General features: G+C 42.2%; 1 protein-coding gene across 3 annotated transcripts in view; it reads left to right on the forward strand.

Moving 5' to 3' along the window:
- DIAPH1 (diaphanous related formin 1) overlaps positions 1–26,594 on the forward strand; it is a 103,397-nt gene that overhangs the window by 73,988 nt on the left and 2,815 nt on the right. For 2 of the 3 annotated variants that reach the window (XM_053907402.1, XM_019424461.2), the window contains 9 exons: positions 12,275–12,373; positions 16,279–16,373; positions 16,697–16,798; positions 17,028–17,267; positions 17,401–17,530; positions 18,266–18,390; positions 18,965–19,129; positions 19,269–19,404; positions 21,339–21,425. In XM_053907402.1, coding sequence (XP_053763377.1) covers positions 12,275–12,373; positions 16,279–16,373; positions 16,697–16,798; positions 17,028–17,267; positions 17,401–17,530; positions 18,266–18,390; positions 18,965–19,129; positions 19,269–19,404; positions 21,339–21,425 — 1,179 coding nt within the window. Of the gene's footprint in view, positions 1–12,274; positions 12,374–16,278; positions 16,374–16,696; positions 16,799–17,027; positions 17,268–17,400; positions 17,531–18,265; positions 18,391–18,964; positions 19,130–19,268; positions 19,405–21,338; positions 21,426–25,833; positions 25,890–26,594 lie in introns of all 3 variants that reach the window. The other variant, XM_053907401.1, reaches the window with a different exon arrangement.

Consider the following 26,594-nt stretch of genomic DNA (forward strand, 5'->3'; position numbering starts at 1 on the left):
TAATGTTTATTTTTGAGAGAGAGAGTGTGCGCTCATGAGTGGGGGAGAAGCAGAGACAGAGAGGGAAACACAGAATCTGAAACAGGCTCCAGGCTCTGAGCTGTCAGCACAGAGCCTGGTGCAGGGCTCAAACTTGGGAATGGTGAGATCATGACCCGAGCTGAAGTCAGATGCTTAACTGACTGAGTTACTCAGGTGCCCCTGTGATTTTACACATCTTAATTACCAATTTTTTATTGAGGTGAAATTCACATAACATAAAAATAACTAAAATAAACAATTCATTGGCATTCATAAAGTGAAGGAAAAAGTGTCCCGTCTTCTATTTTCTGGAAGACATTATATTAAATTGGCATTCATTTTTCTTTAAATGTTTTAAGGAAGTTTCTAGTGAAATCTTCTGAACCACCTTTTTTTTCAGGAGCCTTTTAATTTTGAATTCAATTGTTAAAATGGTTTCGGGAGTATTCAGGTTATTTATTTCATCTTGGTTGAGTTTTGATAGATGGTAGCTTTTGAGGAATAGGTCCGTCTCTTGTAAATTGTCCATTTCATGAGTACAGAGTTGTTTGTGGTATTCCGTTACTATGCTTTCATTGGTAGCAGGACCTCTAGTGATAATCTATTTTATTCCTCATATTGGTAATATAGGGCTCCCTTTTTATCTTTGTCAGTCTTTCTGGATGTTTACCTATTTAATTGATGTTTTTCAAGCAGCTTTTTGAGTCATTGGTTTTTCTCTATTTTCATTTTTATTGATTTCTGCTCTTATGTCTTTTATTTCATTCCTTCTTGCTTTGGATTTGTTTTGCTCTTTTTCTAGTTTCTTGAGATAGAAAATGGGACTATTGACTTGTGATCTTTTCTGATATAAACTTGGGGCTGTCACTTTAACTGTCAGCATTGTTGTAGCTGCACCCCATATATTTTTATGTGTTGTGCTTACATTTTCATTTAGTTCTGTGTATCTTAAAATTTTCTCTTGAGACTTCCTCTTTGATTCACAGTTTACTTAGAAGTAGTTCTTTAGTTTCAAATGTTTGGATATTTTCCTGTTACCTGTTACTGATTTATACCATTATGGTTAGAGAACATGCTCTGATTTCAGTCCTTTAAATCTGTTGTGGTTTATTTTATGGCCCAAGATAGCATCTTTCTTGGTGAATGTCCAGTGAAGCGCTTGAAAAAAAATGTTTTTTCCACTGCTTTGGGTGAAGTGTTTCCTACGTATTACTAGGTATTACTGTTGATTGAGTGTAGTGGTCACTTGTTCTGTATCCTTGCTGATCTTCTGCCTAGTAATTCTACCCATTACTGAGAGTAGGGTATTGATGTCTTAAAGTATTGGTATGTTGGGTTCTCATTTCATCTCTCAGTTTTTGTTTATTGTATTCAGGAGCCTGTTGTTTGGTACATACACATTTAGAATTGTTATGCCTTACTAGTGGATTGATCTTTTAATCATTATGTAATTCCCTCTTTGTTTATGTATTTTCTTTGCCCTGATGTAATATATAGATACTTCTTTTTTTTAAACTTTATTTATTTATTTTGAGAGAGAGAAGGTGAGGGAGAAGACTGAGAGAGAAGAGGCAGAGAACCCCAAGCAGGCTGCATGTTGTCAGCATGGAGCCCAGCGTGGGGCTGTATCCTCTGAGCCATGAGATCACGATCTGAGCCGAAATTAAGAGGCAGACATTTAACCAACTGAGCCACTCAGGGACCCCTAGACACTGCTTTTTTTAAAAAAATATTTGCATGGTGTATCTTTTTTCAACCTTTTACTTACAACCTACCTTTATTTTTGTTTTTGAAGTAAATTCATAGACCAGCATATTGTTGGGTCTTTTGTTAATCTGGCCATTGTTTTGTGTCTGTCTGAGACCATCAGTATCGCTGTCAGCTTGGAATGCCTGGAGGTACTCATTTGAGCCCTGCTACTTGCTACAAGCTCCCACACACACAGGGAGCCTGCACACATATTTTCCTGAGCAGAACCCATGCTGAAGCTGGTTCTTATGATTGCAGGATGCAGTTCAGCAACAGTTATCGGGGAGCTTTGAAAGAAAGTTTATTGTTCACAGGTCCTGGAGTGTGCAGGACACACCTGGGGCCACACAGCGAAGTCTCTGGTAGAGCAAGAGAGAAAGGCCAGCCCTGGAGTTCTGCTTTTATCAGGGTCAAGGGTGGGGTACCTAGGGTTTTGCCAGTTGACTCTATTGGTGACTTTAAAACATAATAGCAAGAATTAAGTTGCAGTAAGAGAAAAGCGGGGCCACTCAAACAGTTATTTTAGGTTACCCAGGGCTTTCTAAAAGGGAAGCTTTATGGGTGGGCAGCCTGGCTCTTTATATAGATGTATAGCTGGCAATATGGAGATAGATGTCTTTGAAATGGATGCCTCAGCAATCAGAAACGTAAAGTCAGGTTCATACATCAGAATCCAAAAAGCTAATTGTCAGGCACTTAAACTATAGCCTATCTCTGTTAATTATTGTATTTAGACCCTTTATATTAAAGGTAATTACTGAATGTTAGGGCTTAAGTCTGTCATTGTGTTTTCTGTTTGTTTCATCTTTTTCTCTTAATTTACTGTGGTTTCTTTGAACATTTGTTAGGATTCCATTTTGATTAATGTATAGTACCTGAGTTTATCACTTCATATAGGTTGCTTGGGTGTTCCTCCAAGTGTGACATTATACATACTCTTATAACGTATCCTAGTCTAATGATACTGATGTTTCACCAGTTCCAGTGAAGCATAGAAACTCTCTTTTCATTCAGGTCCCTTTACCCTCCCCAGTTTTTAAATACAATATATTTCCTCTATGTGGGGATACTCCATTTTGGTAGAGCTAAGAAGTCCATATTGTGGTGTCATTCTTGATCTGAGGGAGGCCTCCTAATGTGGGGTAAGGAAGCCGATGACGCAGGTGCTGAAAGGATTCACCTGAGGCAGAATAAAGCAGATATAAGTTTATTGAATACACCCCCACAAGGGAGCAGTGGGCAGTACAGCAGAGGAAAGGCTATCTGCAATGAGGTAGTGGATGGGGACTGTTTTTAAAGAGGGAAGGTGAGGGGGCACCTGGGTGGCTCAGTCGCTTGGGTGTCTGACTTCAGCCTTGCGTCAGGCTCTGAGCTGACATCTCAGAGCTTGGAGCCTGCTTCCGATTCTGTGTCTCCTTCTCTGCCCCTCCCCTGCTCATGCTCTCTCTCTATCAAAAATAAATAAATATTAAGAAAAAAATTTTTTTTAAGAGGGAAGGTGAAGAGGTATGGCTAGGGATGTATGGAATTGGTCAGTTAGGGCCTATGGATATCTTGAGGGGGGGTCATCTAATGGGCCTGTGTGTAATCAGCCCCCAGGGGTCACTGTGAGTCCTTTCTATAATCTGTCGCTCAAGCGTCTGGTCTAAAAGGGGCCTCTACACATATGCTTGTGTAAATTATTAGTTGTAGTAGTTCATCATTAGTCTAAGTGGTTGTTATGAATTGCTACATGTAGTTCTATCTTCCACAAAAAGGGACCTTTTGTCCCCTTTTTTGTTTATATTTAAAGTTAGTTAATGTACAGTGTAGTCTTGGCTTCAAGTATAGGACCCAGTGATTTATCACTTACCTATAACACCCATTGCTCGTCCCAACAAATGCCTTTCTTAATGCCCATCACCCATAATCCATCCCCCCACTGACCTCCCTTCTCTCCAGCAACCCTCAGTTCTCTGTATTTCTGGTTTGCCTCCGTCTCTGTCTTTGTTATTTTTCCTTCCTTTTTCTATGTTTATCTGTTGAGTGTCTCAAATTCCACATATGGATGAAGTCATATGACATCTTTCTCTGACTGATTTCGTTTAGTGTAATAAGTTCCATCCACGTTAGTTCCATCCACGTTGTTGCAAATGGAAAGATTTCATTCTTTTTTATTGTTGAGTAGTAGTCCGTTGTACATATAAACCACATATTCTTTATCCATTCATCAGTTGATGGGCATTTGGACTCTTTCCATAATTTGGCTATTGTTGATAACATTGCTATAAACATTGGGGTGCATGTGCTCCTTCGAATCAGCATTTTTATATCCTTTGGATAAATTCCTAGTTGTGCTATTGCTGGGTCATAGGGTAGTTCTTTTTTTAATTTTTGGAGGAAACTCCAGACTGTTTTCCAGAGCGGCTGCGGCCAGTTTGCATTCCCACCAGCAGTGCAAAAGAGATCCTCTTTCTCCGCATCCTCACCAACCTCTGTTATTTCCTGAATTGTTAATTTTAGCCATTCTGACAGGTGTTAGGTGGTATCTCATTGTGGTTTTGTTTTTTATTTCCCTGATGATGAGTGATGTTGAACATCTTTGCGTGTGTCTGTTAGCCATCTGGATGTCTTCTTTGGAAAAGTGCCTGTTCATGTCTTCTGCCCACTTCTTCACTGGATTATTTGATTTTGGGTGTTGGGTTTGGTAACTTCTTAGTAGATTTTGGATACTAACCCTTGATCTGATATATCAGTTCAAATATCTTCTCCCATTCCATCAGTTGCCTTTTAGTTTTGCTGATTGTTTCCTTCCCTGTGCAGAAAAAAGTTTTTTATCTTGATGTGGTCCCAATAGTTCATTTTTGCTTTTTCTTTATCTTGCCTGTGGTGACATGTCAAGTAAGAAGTTGCTGTGGCCAAGGTTTCAAAGAGGTTGCTGCCTATTTTCTCCTGTGGGATTTTGATGGTTTCCTGTCTCACAATAGGTCTTTCATCCATTTTGAATTTATTCATGTAAGAAAGTGGTCCAGTTTCATTCTTCTGCATGTTGCTGTCCAGTTCTCCCAGTGCCATTTGCTGACGAGAATGTTCTTTTTCTATTGGATACTCTTTCCTGCTTTGTCAAAGATTAGTTTGCCATATATTTGTGTCTATTTCTGAGTTCTCTATTCCATTGATCTGTGTGTCTGTTTTTGTGTCAATACCATACTGTCTTGATGATTACAGCTTTGTAATACAATTTAAAATCCAGAATTGTGATGCCTCCAGCTTTGGTTTTCTTTTTCAACATTACTTGGGCTACTTGGGATCTTTTGTGGTTCCATACAAATTTTAGGATTGGTCTAGCTCTTTGAAGAATGCTGGTGCTATTTTGATAGGGATTGCGTACACAAAGTGTAAATTGCTTTGTGTAGTATTAACATTTTAATAATAGTTGTTCTTCCAATCCGTAAGCATGGAATATTTTTCTATTTCTTTTTATCTTCTTCAATTCCTTTCATAAGCTTTCTATAGCTTTCAGCATACAGATCTTTTACCTCTTTGGTTAGGTTTATTCCTAGGTGTTTTACGGTTTTTGGTGCAATTGTAAATGGGATCAGTTCCTTGAAAACTCTTTCTGCTGCATCATTATTGGTATATAGAAATGCAACCTATTTCTGTACATTGATTTTTATATCCTACAGCTTTGCTGAATTTGTGTATCCATGCTAGCAGTTTTTTGGTGGGATCTTTTGGGTTTTCCATGAGAGTTAATCATTTCATCTGTGAAGAGTGAAAGTTTGACTTCTTCCTTGCCAGTTTGGATGCCTTTTGTTTCTTTTTGTTGTCAGCTGAGGCTAGGACTTCCAACCCTATGTTGAACAGCAGTGGTGGGAGTGGACATCCCTGTCACGTTCCTGACCAAGCTCTCAGTCTTTCCCCATTGAGGATGATACTAGCTGAGGGCCTTTCATAAATTGCTTTTATTATATTAAGGTATGTTCTTCTATCCCTACTTTCTTGAGGGTTTTGATCAGGAGAGGATGCTGTATTTTGTCAAATGCTTTTTCTGTATCTACTGAAATGATCATATGGTTCTTACCCTTTCTTTTATTAATGTGGTGTATCACATTGATTTGCAAAAATTGAACCAGCCTTGCAGCCCAGAAATGAACCCCACTTGATCATAGTGAATAATTCTTTTAATGTACTGTTGAATTTGATTTGCTAATATCTTATTGAGAATTTTTGTATCCAATTTCATCAGGGATATTGGCCTCTAATTCTCCTTTTTAGTGGGGTCTTTGACTGGTTTAGGAATCCAGGTAATGCTGGCTTCATAGAATGAGTTTAGAAGCTCTCCTTCCGTTTCTTTTTTAAAAAAAAATTTTTTTTACATTTTTTATTTATTTTTGATAGAGACAGAGCACAAGTAGGGGAGGGGCAAAGAGAGACGGAAACACAGAATCTGAAGCAGGCTCCAGGCTCTGAGCTGTTGGCACAGATCCTGACACGGGGCTTGAATTCACAAACCACGAGATCGTGACCTGAGCCAAAGTCAGACTCTTAACCGACCGAGCCATGCAGGCACCCCCTTTCCTTCCATTTCTGTTTTTTGAACAGTTTGAGAATAGGTATTAGCTGCTTTTTAAATGTCTGGTAGAATTTCCCTGGGAAGCCATCTGGCCCAGGATTCTGATTTGTTGGGAGATTTATGATAACTGATTTGATTTCTTTGCTGCTTATGGGCCTGTTCAAATTTTCAATTTCTTCCTGTTTGAGTTTGGTAGTGTGTGAGTGTCTAGGAATTTGTCCATTTCTTTCAGATTGTCCAGTGTGTTGGTATATAATTTTTCATAATATTCTCTTAAATAGTTTGTAGTTCTGTAGTGTTGGTTGTGATCTCTCTTCTTTCCCTCATGACTTTATCTATTTGGGTCCTCTTTTTTTTGAGAAATCTGGTTAGGGGGTTATCAATTTTGTTTATTCTTTCAAAAAACCAGCTCTTAGTTTCATTTATCTGTTCTACTGGTGGTTTTTTTTGCATTCTGCATCGTTTAATTCTCCTCTAATCTTTATTATTTCCCTTCTTCTCCTGGCTTTGGGTTTTATTTACTGCTCCTTTTCTAGTTACTTTAGGTGTGCGGTTAGGTTGTGAATTTGGGACCTTTCTTGCTTCTTGAGATAGGCCTGAATTGAAATGTATTTTCCTCTCAGGACCACCTTTGCTGCATCTCAAAGGGTTTGGACTTTTGTGTTTTCATTTTCATTTGCTTCTGTGTATTTTTTAATTTCTTCTTTAATTTCCTGGTTAACCTGGTAATTCTTGAGTAGGATGTTCTTTAACCCCATGCATTTGGGTGCTTTCTAAATTTTTTCTTGTGGTTGATTTCAAGTTTCATAGCCTTGTGATTTGGAGATATGCATGGTATGATCTCAGTCTTTTTGTACCTGTTGAGGGCTAATTTGTGACCCAATATGTGATCAGGAGAATGTTTCATGTGCACTCAAGAAGAATGTGTATTCTGATACTTTAGGATGGAATGTTCTGAGTGTATCTGTTAAGTCCATCTGATCCAGTGTGTCATTCAGAGCTGTTGTTACCTTGTTGGTTTTCTGCTTAGATGTTCTGTCCATTGGTGTATGTGGAATAGTAAAATCTCCAACAATTATGCTATTGTTATTAGTAAGTTGGCTTATGTTTGTGATTGATTTATATATTAGGGTACTTCTAACTTGGGAGCATAAATATTTACAGTTCTTAGCTCTTCTTGATGGATAGACACCTTAATTATGATACCATGCCCTTCTTCATCTCTTGTTACAGTCTTTGTTTTAAAGTCTGGTTTGTCTGATATAAGTATGGATACTCCAGCTTTCTTTTGACATCCATTAGCCTGGTAGATGGTTCTCCATCCCCTCACTTTCACTCTGCAGGTGTCTTACACGGTCCTCAGTCTCTTATAGGCAGGATATATGATGGATCTTGGTTTTGTTTTTTTTTTTTTTTTTTAATCCATTCTGATATCCTGTATCTTTTGATTGGGTCATTTAGTCTGTTTACATTCAGAGTGATTATTGAATGATATGAATTTAGGGCCATTGTATTATCTGTAGATTTCATGTTTGTGGTGATGTCCTCTGGTCCTTTGTAGTCTTTGCTGCTTTCCACTCACAGAGTCCCCCTTAGGATATCTTGCAGGGCTGGTTTAGTGGTCACGAACTCCTTTAGTTTTTGTTTGTCTGGGAAAGTCTTTATCTCTCCTTCTATTCTGAATGACAGCCTTGCTGGAGAAAGGATTCTTGGCTGCATATTTTTCCTATTCAACGCATGGAATATTTCCTGCCACTCCCTTCTGGCCTGGCAAGTTTCAGTGGGCAGGTCTGCTACTACCCTTGTGTGTCTATCCTTGTAGGTTAAGGACGTTTTGTCCCTAGCTGTTTTCAGAATTCTCTTCATCTTTGTATTTTGCCAGTTTCACTATGGTATGTCGTGCTGTTGACCTGTTTTTGTTGATTTTGAAGGGAGTTCTCTGTGCCTCTTGGACTCGGATGCCTATTTCCTTCCTCACACGAGGGAAGTTCTCTGCTATAATTTTTCAAATAAATCATCTGCACTTTTTCTTGCTTGTCTTCTTCTGGAACTCCTTTGATACACAGATAGTGTTTCATTTCATGTCTAATCTCCATTAGCTAATAATTTCCTTTCCCTCTTTTTTTCAGCTTCATTATTTTCCATAATTTTATCTTCTGTTTCACCTATTCTCTTACCTGCTTCTTCAGTCTTGCCACTGTACCTAGTTTATTTTGCATTTCAGTTATAACATTTTTTTAATTCATCGTGACTAGTTCTTAGGTCTTTGATCTCTGCAGCAAGGGTTTCTCTGGTGTCTTCTATGCTTTTTTCAAACCCAGCTGTTAGTATTGTTATTCTAAATTCTTGTTTGTATATATTGTTTATATCTGTTTTGTGCAATTCTCTGGCTGTGATTTCTTCTTGACTTTTCTTTTGGGGAGAATTCCATCATGTCATTTTGGCTAAGTTTCCTCCATCTTGTCTTTTGCATATTAAAAAAAATTGTTTTTAATGTTTATTCACTTTTTTGACAGAGAGAGGCAGAGCAGATGGGGTAGGGGCAGAGAGAGAGGGAGACACAGAATCCGAAGCAGGCTCTAGGCTCTGAGCTGTCACCACAGACTCCGACGCGGGGCTCAAACCCACAAACCATGAGATCATGACCTGGGCTGAAGCCAGACGCTTAGCCAGCTGAGGCACCCAGGTGCCCCATCTTTTGCATGTTTTAAAAGCTTGTTAGATGTCCTGCATCTAAGAGTACTACTATATTAAAATGGGGTCATACCCTGTTCAGGACCTGGCGCTCCAGGAAGTGTTTCTGCTGTATGTTGCGTGCACTCTGTTGATATGTTTTGGCTACTCTGTCCCACTGGTCAGTCCTCTGGAGAGCTCCTCCTTGCTTGTAGTGGTGGAGCGTTTGGACCTTTAACTAGGTGTGCTTTGATTTGTTTGTTGAAGTAACCCTGGGCAAAAAAAAAAAAAAAAAAGCAGGAGGTGGGGAAGCCTCAATCCTGCCAAGCTGTCTCCTCCACCTGTGGAGAACTTTCTGCCACTCCTCAGATTGATTTCCTGGGTGTTGTAAGTGATCCAAACTCCGTACAGCAGTGTTTGAGGGATGAGGAAAATCCCTCTACTTCTCTGCCATCTTAACTCCCTGCTCCTGGGATGTAATTTTTTACTCTGTTAACATTTTCTTCCTTACAAACACAGATGGGTGGCAAAGGATAAATATAACTGAGAGTAAGAAGCCATTTGCATCCAAATGAGATTAATAATTTCATGACTGCTCAGCATCATCCAGGGTTCAGTACTGCTTTTCTGACCCTTCTTTCTGAGTAGCAAGTAAATTCCATAAATCTCAGGAGGCCTACCTCAGATGATGGCTCTCATTCTCAGTTGAGCCTGCTCTATTTTCACGGCAGACTAATTCTGCTCTGGTGCCCCCTATCCCAGATCCACTCAGTTTTCTAAAGCCCCTGTCCCTTTCTTTTTTGTATATATACCACATATTTATTTTTATTTTATTGCCAAGCAAACAAGTTGAGTCTGTTTTTTATTTTTTTTTTAATTTTTGTTTTAATGTTTATTTTTGAGAGAGAGAGAGCATGTGAGCAAGTGTGAGTGGGGGAGGGCAGAGAGAGAGGGAGACACAGAACCTGAAGCAGGCTCCAGGCTCTGACCTGTCAGCACAGAGCCCAATGCAGGGCTTGAACCCACAAACAATGAGATTTTGTCCTGAGCTAAAGTCAGACACTTAACCGACTGAGCCACCCAGGCGCCCGTTTTTTTGTTTTTTGTTTTTTGTTTTTTTAACATCAGTAATGAATACATATCTTTCTACTTGCCTGTATAAAATGAGAGCTTTAGTTTTACTTTTTTCCTTTCCTGTTTTTAAGTTTTTGTGATACAGTCTGGATGTTTTACGTTTCCATTTTTATCTCACTACCCATAATTTCTGTTTTATGATCTGTCTTTAGTACCTCTGTGACTCTCCCAGCCTCTCCCTCACTCCATGTAGCCATAATGACCTTTTGCTTTGCTTTGAGCACACCTAGCATGCTCCTTTCTCAGGCCTTTGTATTTGTTGTTCTGTCTGCCTGATATGCTTTCCCCTCCCCGAAGATATTCATGTGGTTTGTACTCTCACTTTCAAAAAAGTCTTTTCTCAAAAGTCACATTCTAGGACCTTCCCTGATCCCCACCCCCCACCAAAGATACAATCCAACCCCCATGAAATTCCCCTATTCTCTTCCCTACTTGATTTTTTTTTTTCACAGAACTATGACTAATACACTATTTTATGTATTAACTGATTGTCTATTTCTTCTTATTAGAATATGACATTCATGAAGGCAGGAATCCATTTCATTTGCTGTTTTATTCACAGTGCCCAGAATAATCTGGCACATACCTTCTTTGAGTTGGGACTATCTGGCCAAAGGATGAGTTTCTAATAGCTCTTGGTACTTTTTGCCATGTGATTTTCTTTTTTGTTTGCGGTCTTTCTTATTTGTACCAGATAGTACTTTTTTGTGGTTTAATGAAAATTCAAACAGTATATGAGGAAGTTATTCACTATAATACACTTTTGTACTCAAGCACCTCATTCCTCTCCTCAGAGCAACTAGCTTTGTCAGTTTCTTGACCCTCCTTGTGGAGATACGCCCATGGAGCTTCCTAAAAAGAGTTGACGCCAGGTTACACCAAAGGACAGAATATTTTACAGTTCTGTCCTTCCAGAACAGTTCCCGTTTCCCTGTCTGCTTCCCAACCCTCCTCAATAGCCAGCGTCACCCATTTCTTAGAGAATGTTACTATCATGCTAACTGCTAAGAGAGTGAGATAATAAAATATTATTTTGTCCATGCTCCAGAAGTTAAAAATGTGGGTGGGATGGGAAAGTATCCACACTTAAAAAGTAATAGAGGGTTGGGGTGCCTCGTTGGCTCAGTCAGTGAAGTGCGCAACTCCTGATCTTGGGGTTCTGAGTTTGAGCCCCATGTTGGGTGTAGAGATTACTTAAAAGTAAAATCTTAACAAAAAAAGTAACGGGGTTTAAAAAGATCAAGATGATACATAAGAAATGTCACAAAACATTGAATCATTGTTGAATGAGGTGTGATAACAAATAACATCAAAGCATCAGTTTAATTTAAGAAGGAAAACTTTACAGAATAAAGACGTATCAAATTCACTGGGGATTCGGAGAGCATAGGCATTTGGGGAAATAAAATTTTTTTTTTTAATGTTCATTTATTGATTTTGAGAGAGAGGGGGGGGAAAGCACACATGTATGCACGCAGGAGGGGCAGAGGGGGAGAGAAAGAGAATCTTAAGCAGGCTTCACACTCAGGGCAGAGCCTGACTCAGGTCTCAGTCTCATGAACCGTGAGATCATGACCTGAGCCAAAATCGTTAGATGGTTAACCAACTGAGCCCCCCAGGCACCCTGGAAATGAAAATTTTTATAGAGAATTCCTATTCAAGATGGAGCTTGAAGGATAAACAGGACTTTTAATAAGCACAAAGGATAACATGGTGGAAAACTCTAGTAAGAGGTTGGCAAACCACATGCCCACTTGTTTACGTATTATCTCTGCTTTCATGCTATAGTGGTAGAGTTGAGCAGTGGAGACAGATCATATAGTCTGCAAAGCCTAAAATATTTACCATCTGGTCCTTCAGAGAAAGATCTGCCAGTAAATGATATGATGTAGGTGGGAAAGCATTATTGCTAACAGTTAAAGGAATGTTAAACAGTTAAAGGAACAGGATGTTGACTATAGTTGGTAGGGGGGTCAGTAATAGGAGGGTGGGTGGTTAGAGAGAAGGTTAGCTTTGAAGGAATGCAATAAGAAAACTGTTGCCAATAGGAGGTGAGGAGCCATTCCAGGCTGGTACAGTAGTTCAATAAGGCACGAATGTGGCTTCTCCTTCATCATGCTTTTCTAATCTTTCCCTTACTAGCCAAGAAGGATCAGGAAGGTGGAGAAGAAAAGAAATCTGTGCAAAAGAAAAAAGTAAAAGAGTTAAAGGTGTTGGATTCAAAGACAGCCCAGAATCTCTGTGAGTAACTCTGTGTTCCCAACTATTTGAAATGTGAGGGGGTTCTTCTGAAATCTTAATTTTGGTGGATCCAGGTCCCTTGATTTGTGGAGCTCCTTATGTAGCCAAGCATTGTAAGAACTTCCAGCATCTTGTTTAATTCCTCAGTAGACCTACAAGATTGTTACCATCTAGTTTTATGGCAAGGAAACAGAGGTTAAGGCTTTTAGGAATTTGCCTAGTCCAGTAGATAGTTAGAGACAGGTCTGAGATTTGAACTTGAGATTTTTTTATTTTAAAGCCTTTACTATTTACATTGCTTCCACAGAAAATCTACCACAAATATTCTAGCTATTGTGCATTTCCTTCTTTTTAACTTCAAGAACTTCCTTTAAATGCAGCACTGGTTTGATTGCATTTAAATCTAAAATAACTTTGTGGTGTAGAACAAATAATGTAAATCCTGTACTTCTCAAAGTGGGATGAGAAACTTTTCCCCCAACTTGATCCAGGTAGTACTTATTTGATGATCAGGATGAATGTTTATTTTGTTGTTGTTGTTTGGTTGTGGATCCCTGGTAATGCTGAGTAGTATAGATTTAAATGTTTGTTAATATAAATATTTGAGGTTCTGCCATGTTGCAGTCTCGATTAGGCACATACTACACACGTGTTTCAGAGATGAAAGGGTATATATTCCATAAAACCCACTCACAGTCTTGCATTGTGGCTGTTGTCCTCATTTTTCCAAATGAGAAGATCAAAGTTTAGATGTTGTGACTTGGCCAAGATCACACAAGTAAATGAATACACATACCTGTAAGTAAAATCAGTGATAGAATGAAAACAGTACACCTTTCACATCATTCTTTGCTGTGTATACCTAGATCAATGACAGCAAATATTACTAAATATTGTCGTGGGTAAGTCCTTTTATGGAAACTAATGTGAGATAATTCCTCTTCCCAAGATTATCTCTGTGACCAGAAAACTAGAATAACTCTTATTTTAGAAAATGATACGACCGTGGAGTAGGACATTGTTATTTTCAGTTGAGTGATACTGATATGGAAAACAGAACTCAGAGAATTGAGATTAGTTTCTGGAAGGATGGTCTAGGAGATATAATTTAGTGATTCAGAAATTACTAAGTGCCTCTTATGTGCTAGGGACACTAAGCTGAGTAAGGTACAGTCCCTGTCCTCAGGAAGCATGCATCTGGTAGAGACAGAAGAGTAAATAATGGTAACAACACAGACTGATGAGTGCTCTGATGGGGGTGTGCTAGGATGTGTATGAGAGCACCGGGAAAGGGGCATCTAAATTAACTGGGGGGAGTACTGGAAGGAGCACATCCTAGATGTCATTCGAGAGGAGGTCCTGCTTAACTGAGCTAAAAGAAGTATTAGTCATGAGTGAAGTGAAGAGCGTGGGCTGCCTTGTTTCCAGCAGAGAGATCTGCATGTGTGAAGGCACAGAAGCACGAGGTAACACTGTGCAGTTGGAAAACTGCAAGTAGTTGAGTACAGCTGAGTAAAGACTATGCAGGTGAGTGGTGGCAGAAGAAGCTTTCAAGAAAGAGAAAGAAGCCAGATCATGAAGAATCCTGACAGGCTTAGGCTAAAAAGTATCTATTTTATCCTGAGAGCTTTGGAATTTATTGAATGGATGTTAATCAGGAAAATGAGTGATATGGTCCTGTGTAATTTGGGGAGAAGCTACTTCAGCAGTGACTTTGAGGCTGGATTGCTGGGGTACAGGAAGACTATAGGCAGAGAGATGAGTTATGTTCTCGCTTTAAAACTAGATGAGAAGTGATTAGGGCCGGAAACTTAAGTAGTAGTGAAAGTGAGTAGGAAGGCAGAAGATACTAAGAAGATAGAAATACTGGAACTTAGTGATTGGCTGAGGGAATAAAGGAGACGTTTTCTTGGGTTTACATCACTCTAGTGAGAGTGGTACCGTTTACTGAAAAAGGAAAATCCAGCAGGAGCAAATTGTCTTTTTGGGAAGGATCAGTGGGTAGTGGACATGAATGAGGTGGCAGGGTGGTGGGTGGAAATGAGTACTTTTAGGGTAGAATTTAAGATGCCTGTGGGGACTCCTCCAGAAGGATGGGTATGTTAGGCATTTGGGTGTAGAAATCAGGAGGAAGGTTTGGCTGGAAATGGGAATTTAGAAGATAGCACATGAGTCATAGTTGAAGCCATGAGGTTGCTTTGAAGGCCACTGATACTAAAGGGGCAAGTAAATAGTGGGGGTGGGGGGTGGAGAACTGAAAGGAGACTGGAAAGGAGCAGCAAGAAAAATGGTATGACAAAGTTACAAGAAATGGGAGTAGTGAGGGCCCAAGTCCCAAAAAACAAACAAAACAAAACAAAAAAAAGAAATGGGAATAGTCAGCAGTGTCAGATGAAGACAAGAGTCCCCTAAAAACAGGACAGGACAGCTCCTCTGGATCTGGTGTGAGGAAAGTCAGTAGCCTAAGCAAGAATAATCTTGGTGTAGCATAAAAGTTAAGAACAGAGGTTCTGGAATCCTTTAGTATTTAAATCCTGCTTCCAACAATTACTGGCAGTGTGACCTTGGATTTGAATAGCTTATTAACTTTAAATACTAGGTTTCTATGAAATGAGGCTAATACTACAGATGTATGGGGATATTATGAATAGGGTGAAATGAGATCATGTATGTAGGTTATGTGTAAGATACCACGTCTGACGTTCACAGTCTTGTCATGGACTCTAGGGACAGGAGAATAGATGAGAGCTGCAGCAGTGGAAGAGAACAGACTGCTGTGCTGTTAGAATGTTAGACAGTGAGGGAAAGAAGTTGGCAGTTAGGAGTTTCAAGTCAGGGTTTTGGTTTTTTGTTTTTTAGATGGTAGAAACTGGATTACGTGTATGCACTGAAGGAAAAGGTCCTCAGGGCCATGTGTTCTTTTGAGACACAAGAAAAGGATGAGTACATGGGTGTAGTTGCTGAGAAGCTGACAGAACTGTTGGCACAAGGCTGCTTCTCTATAATTCCACACAGTCTTTACGTAAGCCTTGTCTATTCTGGCTCTCGCTGAGGACCTCCAGTGCATAAGAAAATGTTTGGCAAGTAATTTGACCAGTGGCTTCAGTTTTTTTCAGCGAAGAGAAACAATATCTTAAAAATCAGAAGTGGTGGGACAGTTGCGAGAATGAGGATATTTTGGGAGGAGCTTGCAAGAGGGCGCAGTGCTGAGACCCCCGCTATCATTGGTGCCGCTACACACTGATGAACTGTGATCTGCAGAGTCTTTGCCAGTGGTATTCATTAGCCCAGGTGCCAGAAGAGAGCGATGAGAGGTCTGGATTGACCAGAGACTGGAAGGAGAAGGAAACTAAACAGGAATAGTAGTAATGGAAATGGCAGTAATAGTAGAAACTGAGTGAAACTCTATACTAGAGGGTGGAGGTGAAGTGGAACTCACACATCCAGAGAAAATGGAATGGTTGGCTCTCCCACCAGAGAGAGTACGTGCATGCGCTCTGATGAGGTTGAGGGGTCACTGTCGAGACCGGTGCTAAAACAGGAAGACAGGATGTGTTTGTTGGGGAATGGGGATATGGCAGTTTAAGAATCAGCAGTTGAAGGCAGTGGCAGCTTTGAGGCTGGAGTCATGGGAGTGGGGAACTAAAAATAGAGTGGGATGAGTATCTTGGATGTATAGAGATAGAGAAGATCAAAATATTCCTGTGTGAGCAAAGGCCAGGAGCCACAGTGTTTGTTGAATGTGTACTTCGAACGGTGTAGCTGGTATATGCCAAAATGTGGGGATTCATGAGAGAGAAAGCTGGGAGGTGGGAACCTTCCACACTGGACTCAAGAACTTGGATTTTAGCTACAGAGGCAGTGGGGAGCTGGTGGAGGTTTTTAATAGTCTCATTTTCTGGCAGCCATCTTTCTGGGTTCATTCCGCATGGCCTATCAAGAGATTAAGAATGTCATCCTGGAGGTGAATGAGTCTGTTCTCACTGAGTCTATGATCCAGGTAAGGAGCAAGGTGGTTCTGCTGGATTGGCTCTTCACATCGCAGTGCACTAGCCTCATTACCTCTCTGGGTAGAGGATGAGGTCCTCTAGCATAATGGTCTAGAGGATGATTTATGGAATGCTGGCTTTGGGTAAGCGTCCGTGTCTCTGGTGGTTAGGTTATTCCTGGTATATTTTTCAAAAGTCCTGCCATCTCATTAGCTACCTCTCCCCCAATCCATGTTTCCTTCTTTGTGGTCCCTGGGCACAGTGGGGGGCTGACAGGAGGCCCAGGTTGTCAGCTCTTCCCCCTCAAACTGAGACAGTCCCTTCTCTCTTTCAGAACCTCATTAAGCAGATGCCAGAGCCAGAGCAGTTAAAAATGCTTTCCGAACTGAAGGATGAATATGATGATCTGGCTGAGTCGGAGCAGTTTGGTGTAGTGGTGAGTGAGGCCTATGGTAGTAAGCTCTTCCCTGACTCCCTTGCTCCTCTGCTCCCCCAGAGTAGCCATGGTACTTGTTCCTTGCCTCTTTTCTATTTTGAACCAATGTTTCTCTCTGTTTGGTATTCTTGAACTCAGAGCCTCCTATAGGAGAGGCTCAACCCTGTACGTTTTTTCTGACTTTCCCTCTCCCTGCCTGCTGTACCAAACTGCTTGTCTTCCTCACCAGATGGGCACTGTGCCCCGCCTGCGGCCTCGCCTCAACGCCATCCTCTTCAAGCTACAGTTTAGTGAGCAAGTGGAGAATATTAAGCCAGAGATTGTTTCTGTGACTGCCGCATGTGAGGAGTTACGAAAGAGTGAGAGCTTCTCTAAACTCCTGGAGATTACGTTACTTGTTGGAAACTACATGAATGCTGGCTCCAGGAATGCTGGTGCTTTCGGCTTCAACATCAGCTTCCTCTGTAAAGTAAGCCAAGGGTTTAGAGCAGAGCAACAGAAGGGAAGGCTGCCGGCCTCTGGGGGCCCAGTGTGGCAAAGTACTGTTGGTCTCAGGTGATCTTGGGTATGTCAAGACTGACAGTTTCTCCTCTTTCCCCAAGCTTCGAGACACCAAGTCCACAGATCAGAAGATGACACTGTTGCACTTCTTGGCTGAGTTGTGCGAGAATGACCATCCTGATGTCCTCAAGTTTCCAGATGAGCTTGCCCATGTGGAGAAAGCCAGCCGAGGTGGGGCAGGTTGGGGCAAAACTAGAAGGCTATTTATTTCAGGCCCCCAAAATCTCTGCACAGGGACGGAAGTAACACACGGTCTAGATCTTATCTTAGAAAATTTGCAGTTCTGCCTATTTTAGGTGGGAATGGGAGAGGGTTTAGGCATGATGTCTAAGCCACGGGTAGAGGATTATCAGGCAGAGGGGAGGTCTCCGTGTATAGAAGTGAGAAGCACTCTCTCCTTTCTGAGGGAAATCCCAAATACTAAAAAACAACTGGAAGAAAGGTAGGTGTTTTTAGTCTAGGTCAGCAGTTATTTTTATTCAGAAAGCATGGACTAGATTGTCAAAAATCAGGCCTCATCATCCTGGAACTACACAAAGAAAAAGCAGCATTCGGTAGAAATGGGAACAGATTTCTGCCCTTCCTCTGTATTTCTGTGTATATCTCCTTCCCCTTCAACTGTGTGCCCTACAATAAATGAGACCAAGATCCCAGGGAATTTCATAGGTTCTTGTTAAATTAAATGAAACCTGTCTTCTCCTTATGGAGGCTGGAGGTTCAGTTATCAAGTAATTTATAGTTGAACCGGAAAGATGGAAACTGAAATGTGGGAAACAGCTAGAGGAGAGAGCGTGAGAGCCAGGATAACTGGGTACAGCTGTATGGACAGAGCCTGGGCCCCAAAGACTGGAGGCTGAGGGTCTTGAGACTCATCATGAACTCTTTCTGTTTTTGTGTTTCCTTTAGTTTCTGCTGAAAACTTGCAAAAGAACCTAGATCAAATGAAGAAACAGATTTCTGATGTGGAACGTGATGTTCAGAATTTCCCAGCTGCCACAGATGAGAAAGACAAGTTTGTTGAAAAAATGACTATATCCTTTCTTAAAATGAGGGAGTTGCTTCTTAGGAAGGGAAGGAAAATGTCCCGTGGGGGAACAGCAGGATAGATCTGGTGATAGACAATTTTTCCTTCTTGAAAAAAATTCTGTAAACAAAAAAAACCCATGCACATAAACGAAAATTCCTCCCTGATACCTTACCCTTTGCCCCATCTCCAGTACACACACACACACACACACACACACGTATTCTCTTCTCCCTCCCCTTACCAGAGGTAACCACTACCACTGAACTTCTGATTTTTACCTCATGAATTTACTTTAAATCAAAACCGTGTTGTATTTCTTTTTGAATATAATATGTCTTAAGCCCAGGTTCCCCAGCAATATATGGAGAACAGCCTCTTTTTTAATTGCCACCTCCTTTTCTGTAGGTGGACCATGGTTTATGGTTTGCCATTCCCCTATTTTCGATATTTAGGTTGCTTCTTGGTTTTGCTGTTATAAACAGTGCTATGCTGAACATCCTTGTGCATCTCTGAGTGTTCCTCGGGGCCAGAGAAGTGGATCTGCTTCTTGGTCTTGGTCCTTTACTTCCTGGCCGCACAGCTTTGTGAAGGATGCACAGGAACAGTATAACAAGTTGCGGATGATGCATTGTAACATGGAGACCCTCTATAAGGAGCTGGGAGAGTACTTCCTCTTTGACCCCAAGAAGGTGTCTGTGGAAGAATTCTTCATGGATCTGCACAACTTTAAGAATATGTTTGTGGTGAGCAAGGGCTAGCTGCGGACTGAATCTTTTGTGGACATTTCTCACTTTCCACATTGGTTGGCTTCACATTGGTTAGTGTTGGGTGGGCATATGCGTAAGTGCATACATGCCCACGTGTTGTTGTTTTCCTCCACAGCAAGCAGTCAAGGAAAACCAGAAGCGGCGGGAGACAGAGGAAAAGATGCGGCGAGCAAAACTAGCCAAGGAGAAGGCAGAGAAGGAGCGGCTGGAGAAGCAGCAGAAGAGAGAGCAACTAATAGACATGAATGCAGGTAAGAAGTGGAGGAGAAGGGCTAATGGGTTGAAACAGGAACATTTGCAGGACTTCTCTGCCTAGAATGTAGAGGCCAGAGACAACAGCTCATGTCTGAGCTCAGCTCCTGGCAAAAGATTGTTGGCAGTCTTCTACCTCCAAGAGCCTGATGCTGGACTTTCACCTCAGCTCCCCTGCATGCGCGATCCAGTTCTCCGAGCTCAAACCCTTCTCTCTCCTTTGCCAGTTTTCCCGCATTAGGTCTCATCTCCCCAGTGATCTAGGACTGCTGTAACACGTATTGTTCTGCCCGTCCGAATGTTCCACTGGCCTGTTCTTTGTATCCTGTACTAAATCTTCTGTTCTTTTCCCCAAAATGTTTTCCTGGACCCACTCCCATCTCTTACTGGTGGCTTGCCCTCCCTTTGTGCTTATTTTCACTAAGGGCTGTGTCCTCAGTACTTCAGCAGAGTTGTCCACACTGTGCACACATAACCGTGTGTACCTATCAGATTATAAAGGGATTGCACTTGTGGAGAGGGGGCATGGGGGCTGGCCCCTCTCTTTTTTCGTTAGCAGAATCTGTTTCACTACCAGAAGCATGTCTTTGTTGAAACATATGGCCTTAATTACTGGCCTTCTGTTTCCGGTCTCTGCTGCCTTCCTGCTGCTTATGCCCTGCCCCCGCCTCTGTCAGCTCCTTCTGTGAGGAGAACTGTAGTATACATTGTGCACAGAATTTAGCTGATGCCACCCTTCGTGAACCTGAGGCACCACCAGCTATCTAAGTAAAGGGGTTCTTAGGGCCGCCAAGTCTGGCAAGAATCAAGTGCTTTGCTGAGCACAAGAGACCAGAGCTGCTCTAGCACCTCTTCCTCCCAAGGACTTTGCTTTGGCAGCTCCTGTTGTGATGAGGCCCGGGACCTTAAGGAGCAGAACAGCCTACACTTTTTTCTTTTCTTCCTATTTTTCTGGGAAGCATTTCCACAGTCCTTCCTATAGTTATATATATAAGCCACAACATTTTGTTCTGCGAATGCTGTTGAAGCCCACACCACGTATCTTTCACTTTCCCCCTTTCTCCCCTGGTGGCCAGGGTTTGTCCCTAGATGTAGGGAAAGGTGGAGTCCAGCTGACATGCAGGATGAAAGCTGCTCCTACTCACCTGGCTGTGCAGCAAGACCTGGCCCTGGCCCGGGTCCCCAAGGCAATGCAGGAGGTTGGAAATGTAGGTCACCTGCACTGGTGATGTTCAGCCAGCAGGTGGCGCGGGGAGCAGTGAGCCCAGCCTTGTAGCTAACAAGCCCGCAGGCTCCTTGGGATTTCAGTTTCAGATTTCACCACCCTGAGCTGTTGCCATGGAAACAGAGCCGGGCTGGAACAAGAATTCTACATTAACTCTTTACATTCCAGCCAGGATGGTCTGCTTACATGCTGAGCTGGTTCTGGAAGATGCAGCCACAGGGGTCAGTACTTACGAGAAATTCAGTCTTGATCAGGGGTTTCTCCTTTTTCCTCAGCCCTGCTCTGAAACTGGAACCAGGCTCTCCCTGACCTGTTTATGTGAACTGGAGTGAAACACTTTAGGATAAAGAGCGAGTGATATTGTTCCATATTAATTTCATAATCCCAGTCTGTGTGCTTATTCTGGAATTAGACTTGGGGATTTCTGCAATTTTCTGTGCTAGTCCTGGTTGTGATAGGAAGGAGGGTACTGCCAGGAAATACCCCAAGGTCTGCAGTGGTTAATAGGCAGCCAAACCTTTTCTTTTAACCATTTTCAAACAGATGCAAGTAAACATGGGCTGTGGGGTTGAGCCCTCTGTCTGCTCTCAGCCCTTAGCCACTGTGGGTGATAGGAAGCCAGTCAACAGTCCATACATTATGTGTGGGGCTCAATGCTGCATGCTGCTCAGGCTGAAAAGCATACATCTCCATCTTTGTTCATGACAGAGGGCGATGAGACAGGTGTGATGGACAGTCTTCTGGAAGCTCTGCAGTCAGGCGCAGCATTCCGACGGAAGAGAGGACCCCGTCAGGGTAAGTGAGCAGGGGAAGCCCAGCCTGGGCCTGGAAGGGGTGAGGCTGTTTGTCTTGGGCTGAAGAATGGGTAAAGATGCTCTGACAGTTTAGAAACTTCCTCACAGTAGGCCCTGCATCAAGAGTGGGTTGTCGAGGGCCTCTTCCTCCCATATTAGAAAGCCCTGACCTGAGGAACTAGGTCTCGTGGGACTGAAAGTGTACATTTGATGTAGGAAATACAAAGAAAAGTTAAGAGTCCTTACTCAACTTCACAAGCAGAAAAGACAGAGAAGGTTAGGCATCATTATCCTCACATGTAATAATAAAGAGGAGCAATCCATTGGAAGAACTGTCTCTGACAACTACCTTTCCTTGGGTGAGTTAGCTTCCACTGCCTTTGTGTTCCCTATTTACTCCCCCACAACCCTCAGAAGATATAAGTGGATTAAGTTGAACCAGAGCCTCTAAGAAGAATTACGAGGACAGGAGGACAGATGATCCAGGCATTCGTATGGGGGAAGGATCGGTAGATAAGCTTCCTTGGAGGGAAGCGCACAGTGGCTAAGAGACTAGTCCACAGAAGGTAGAGCCAACACCGTCCGTCATGCAGGGCTGACTTGCACCATTGGGTCTGGCGAAGGCCCTTTGGGACTAGGAGTGATGGCTTTTTTCCTAGGTTGAAGGTGGGAATAACAGAAAAGGCAGTCATCAAGGGTTTCTATTTTTGAGAGAGTTAAAGATGTGTTCCCTATTCCCTGGCTGGTATATTATGTAGGTCTGTTTGAAAGCGCTTTAAAGTTATTGTAAGGAGGAGGTGTGCAGCTTGCTTTGGCCAGCGCTTAGCTGTTAACACAGAGGTATCTGTAGGGCTTAAAGTACCTATCATAGCCTGGAAAGGGGACCCTGGGATGAAGGGTATAGAGCATGCTAGCTGCCATAAACTTAGTGTCCTGGCCCAAAGGTTCCTGCCTATTTTTGCCCATACTCTGAATTCCCAAAGGGAAATTCCCTTCTGAGGGCTCTTCTGTACAACCTCTGAACCTTCCCTAAATAGGAGAATCCCTCATTTACAAGTCTTGGCATCCTTTGAGAAGAGGTTCTCTAGTGCAAGAATAGGTGATTATGATGGACTTAGAACTTCCTGGGTACGTTTAGTCTTACAGATCAGTGTTTGAGTAGAGAGTGCAGCTGGTAGTATTTATTTTGTTTAGTTTTTACAGGTTCTTGTGACATTGTTCTCTACTCACCATATAAGGTGATGTGGCCTTACATTAGGTATTTCTAGCCAAAAGAAAGTACATTGCATCTCACTATTGACTCTCTCAGCTAAATGCCAACCTGCATCAGATTTTTGGTGGGGAATTCCCTTTTTAAGCCTCTTCCTCTGAAACTATACTAGAATGCCAGATGCTTCCTGTACACAGGCAGCCAGACATCAATGTCTTCCCTCTGTGGGGGAGGCCCCATTCTCTATTTCTTCCCAAGTAGGAAACCAGGACTCACAGGCAGAGGAAGCAGGGATTTTATTGGAACATAACCTTTCAGCAGAGGATCCAAATTAGTCAAAATGCTATTTTCCCAGGGTAAGAAGGAATAGGAGAATGATACTAGGAGATAGTGCAGCAGAGAACTACATGATTTTTAAATTGGTTCCATCCTGTAACCTAATCTTCCTGGGCTCTGGGTGTCTAGAAGAATCTCTTAGGGGAGACACCTTGACTTACTCTGGTATCCTGCTTAGACAGTGCATTCATGTCCTCTAAAGTGATCTGGCCTCACACTAGCTGTAAAGGTTCTATCACAGTAGAGTGTGACCAGCATCAGACTAGGTAGAAATCAAAAGACCCAGAGTCAAGTAACTCTGATGCTATGTACCTTGGACAATTGTAGGGGATTCTGTTTCTTCTTGAGCTGGACTAAAATGGTCTCTTGGGTCCTTTCCAGCTTTAATAATCCTGTTGTCATTGGACAAAAGAATAAGAGAAGACATAAAAGAGGCTGGACTCAGAAGGCCCCGTTCTCAAACTATAAAATAGGCCCTGGTGGCTACAGGTTTCCTTCAGTGGCTCCTGCACTTAGCTGGTCCATTCCTTGCTTGGCCTCCTCTATCCCTTGTGATCAATTGCTTTGAGCCAAAAAACTGAAGCCCTGTCAAGCAGATCTGCCTCACAGGCCTCCTCAGTCCCAGCTGTCCCAGCCTCAAAGACCCTGGCCTTTTCCTTAGTATTTAAAGGAATGTTTTAAAAAAAAAAATCTTCCCGTCTCTGGAGACCCGAGGGAGTGTATACTGAGTACAAAGTATACAAAGAACCATTGAGTTAGAAAAGGAGAGTTACTATCAGGGCCGGTTCATTAAAAGTGACATGTAAACTGCTGTGATCTGCAGGGTGTGGGAGAACAATGGTTTGAGTGTCAAAGGGAAGAATCCATGTGATTGTATTACAGCTACTATTTCAGGCTGACGATTGAGTCAGCGTGTGGTTTTAATGACTCAACTTTATCTCCATGTCTGAATTGTGGCCTCTTATATACAGGCCATCTGCCCACTGGGATAAAAATCAAGGAAGAAATTCATCTTTCTTTTCCTTTCCTTCCCTCTAACCTCCACCTACACTAATAGAACCTTAGAGTCAGGAGAGCCTCTAAAGACCTTAGTGATTAGCATCTGACCTCCTCATAGATGAAAATAATTAAGACCCAGATAAGCTCTTCCTCTCCCAGATCTGAAGAGCTAGAGCTAGAACTGTAGCTCCCTTTTGTGATTCCAAGTCCAGGGCTATTTCCACTAAGCCTACTTGATGGACCGGAGAGGACAGTGACCCCTCTGTGTAGGCCAGAGTATTCTTTCATACCTTCTGGCAGAGAGCACTGGACACGGTACCGTTGCTTCAGGGAGTTTTCTGATGTCTACGTGTCTATAGAAGGTTAAGAGTATTTCCTACATGACCACTTATTCTCCCTCTGCTTTTGTAAAAATAGGACAGGTATTATAATTAGGCAAGTTTTAGACAGTAATGAGTTCTTTTAGGACAGTAATGACTATCTCATCTGTCCTAGTTTCCTCTCCTCCAAGGAAGCTTATTAACAAGAACACTTCCTCTTCAGTAGCAGTTTCTAGCCTGCATTTTATAAATGTAAATGTCTTTTTTCCAAATCATTGACCTTTTTCTAGTTATAATATGCTTGGTGGATTTTGCTGATGTTTTTATCTTAGCCCACCTGAACTTCTAGGAATCTGTCTTCAGAGACCTTTGACCAAAGTCTCAACATTGTTCCCTTTTCCCCACAGGCTGTGAGACTATTCTGAGTTAATAATCCTCCTTGATCTAATATAGTCAAATTATGTATCTGCTTCTATGGCTACTTGTCAATAGTCTCAAGTACTCAAGGTAGGGAAAGGAGGGGAAAGCTCAGTTTTTCTTAATTGTTCAAACTGTTGAGTATAATTGTGGCCCCGAAGACAGAGTGGAAGCCAGAATTCTTGAGTTCTGTTGATTCTCTTTCCAGTTCCAATAAGAGCTTTCTCAATTCTGAGAAAGGCCACATCTTAGGCCACATCCCTGTGTACTTAACTTTCTAGGCTTAAAAGGGAAGTTTTGGGGGCACCTGGGTGGCTCAGTTGGTTAAGTGTCATACTTCAACTCAAGTCATGATCTCACGGTCCATGAGTTTGGGCCCCATGTCGGGCTCTGTGCTAACAGCTCAGCCTGGAGCCTGCTTCGGATTCTGTCTCCCTCTCTCTCTGCCCCTCACCCGCTCATGTGCGCTCGCTCACTCTCTCTCAAAAACAAACACTAAAAAAAATTTTTTTTAAGGGAAGTTTTGGTCTTCCCCCCACCTACCATCCACTCTTAGTTTTTGTGAGACCTGTAAAGCATCAGAATCTTTTGGAATCTAGAAAACCTAGAAACACTGCTTGATTAGGTACAACTGGTATCAACTTAGTTTAGAGGAAGAAACCAGACTTTTCCCATGTTGCCCAGGACAGGTCTCCCTGAAGACCCAGTATTCTTTTCCCTCTGGGGTCTGGAGTCAAATTATTTCAACACAAACGCATTTCTTTAGTCACACACAAATAGTTGGCAATATTTTCTCAACTGCTAGAGGATAAATACACAGGCACACTTGAGTGACATCAAGCCATTGCCTTTCTGGACATGAGAAGTAGGGTCCTAGAGAAGGGAATAAATTTAGAGAAGAGCAGAAACTAAGTGGGGCTGAGGCAAAGAAGATCTAAGCACATACATGTAGACTTCCCTAGTCACACTGTCCCCACCCCAGTCACTGAGGTGGTAGCACATGTTTATAGTCAAAGTAGTGGCCTGTGTGGAACACCTGGAGTATAGGTCACATACCTTCCACCTGGAACCAGAGGGTGAGCCCTTGTGCCTCTCAGGGCCTTCACTCTTCTTTCTCCTCTTGTTAGACAGTCCATTGTGCCCCTGGCAGGAGGAGTTGGAGGAGGAGGAGACCTATACACTGGTAACCTGTGGGCATGCAGCGTGCTCCCTGACCTAGGGGTGGCCTCTGTTGTGTGAACACAGCAGTGCTGGCTCTCTAGTGAAAGGGTGGGCCTTCCCCGTTTGGCTTCTGTGCTGCCTAAAGCTTTTTGCTGGTCCAAACAAGGCAAAGGTGTTATGGGCGCTTTGTTCACTGCTTCCTCTGGACCTCTTCATTCCTGCGCCTGTCCCAGAGCTGCCCTCATCATTTAGCAAGCTATTCTTGCTTCTGTAAGGCTGAGGTACTGCTTTCTCCACTCATCTTTCCCATGACCCAGCAAAAGCTGGGTTTGTTTAGATATAAATCAAATGCTTAGAATTCACCCTTTTAAAGTCTACAATCCAGTGGTTTCAGTATATTTTTAAGTTTGTGCAACCACTAATTCCAAAACATTTTTACCACCCCAGAAAGAACCCTCCATCCCCACTGGCAGTCATTCCCCCAGCCCCTGGCAATCGTGAATCTACTTTGTCTCTCTGGATGTACCCATTCTAGACATTTCATAGAAATGGAATCATAGCACGTTTAGCCTTTGTGTCTGGCTTCTTTGACCCAGGCAGGCAGCTCTTTGTGTACATGTGGTCTTTCTGTGCTGTTTTGTAGGGCATGGGAAGAAGCAGAGAACATGAGATGGGCATGGTCCCAAGGAACTGCCTTTGTGCTGAATGAAGATACTGGGGCCATAAA

The sequence above is a fragment of the Panthera pardus genome, unplaced genomic scaffold, assembly GCF_024362965.1.
Source record: "Panthera pardus isolate Hobbes unplaced genomic scaffold, ASM2436296v1 HiC_scaffold_2, whole genome shotgun sequence".
NCBI lineage: Eukaryota > Metazoa > Chordata > Mammalia > Carnivora > Felidae > Panthera > Panthera pardus.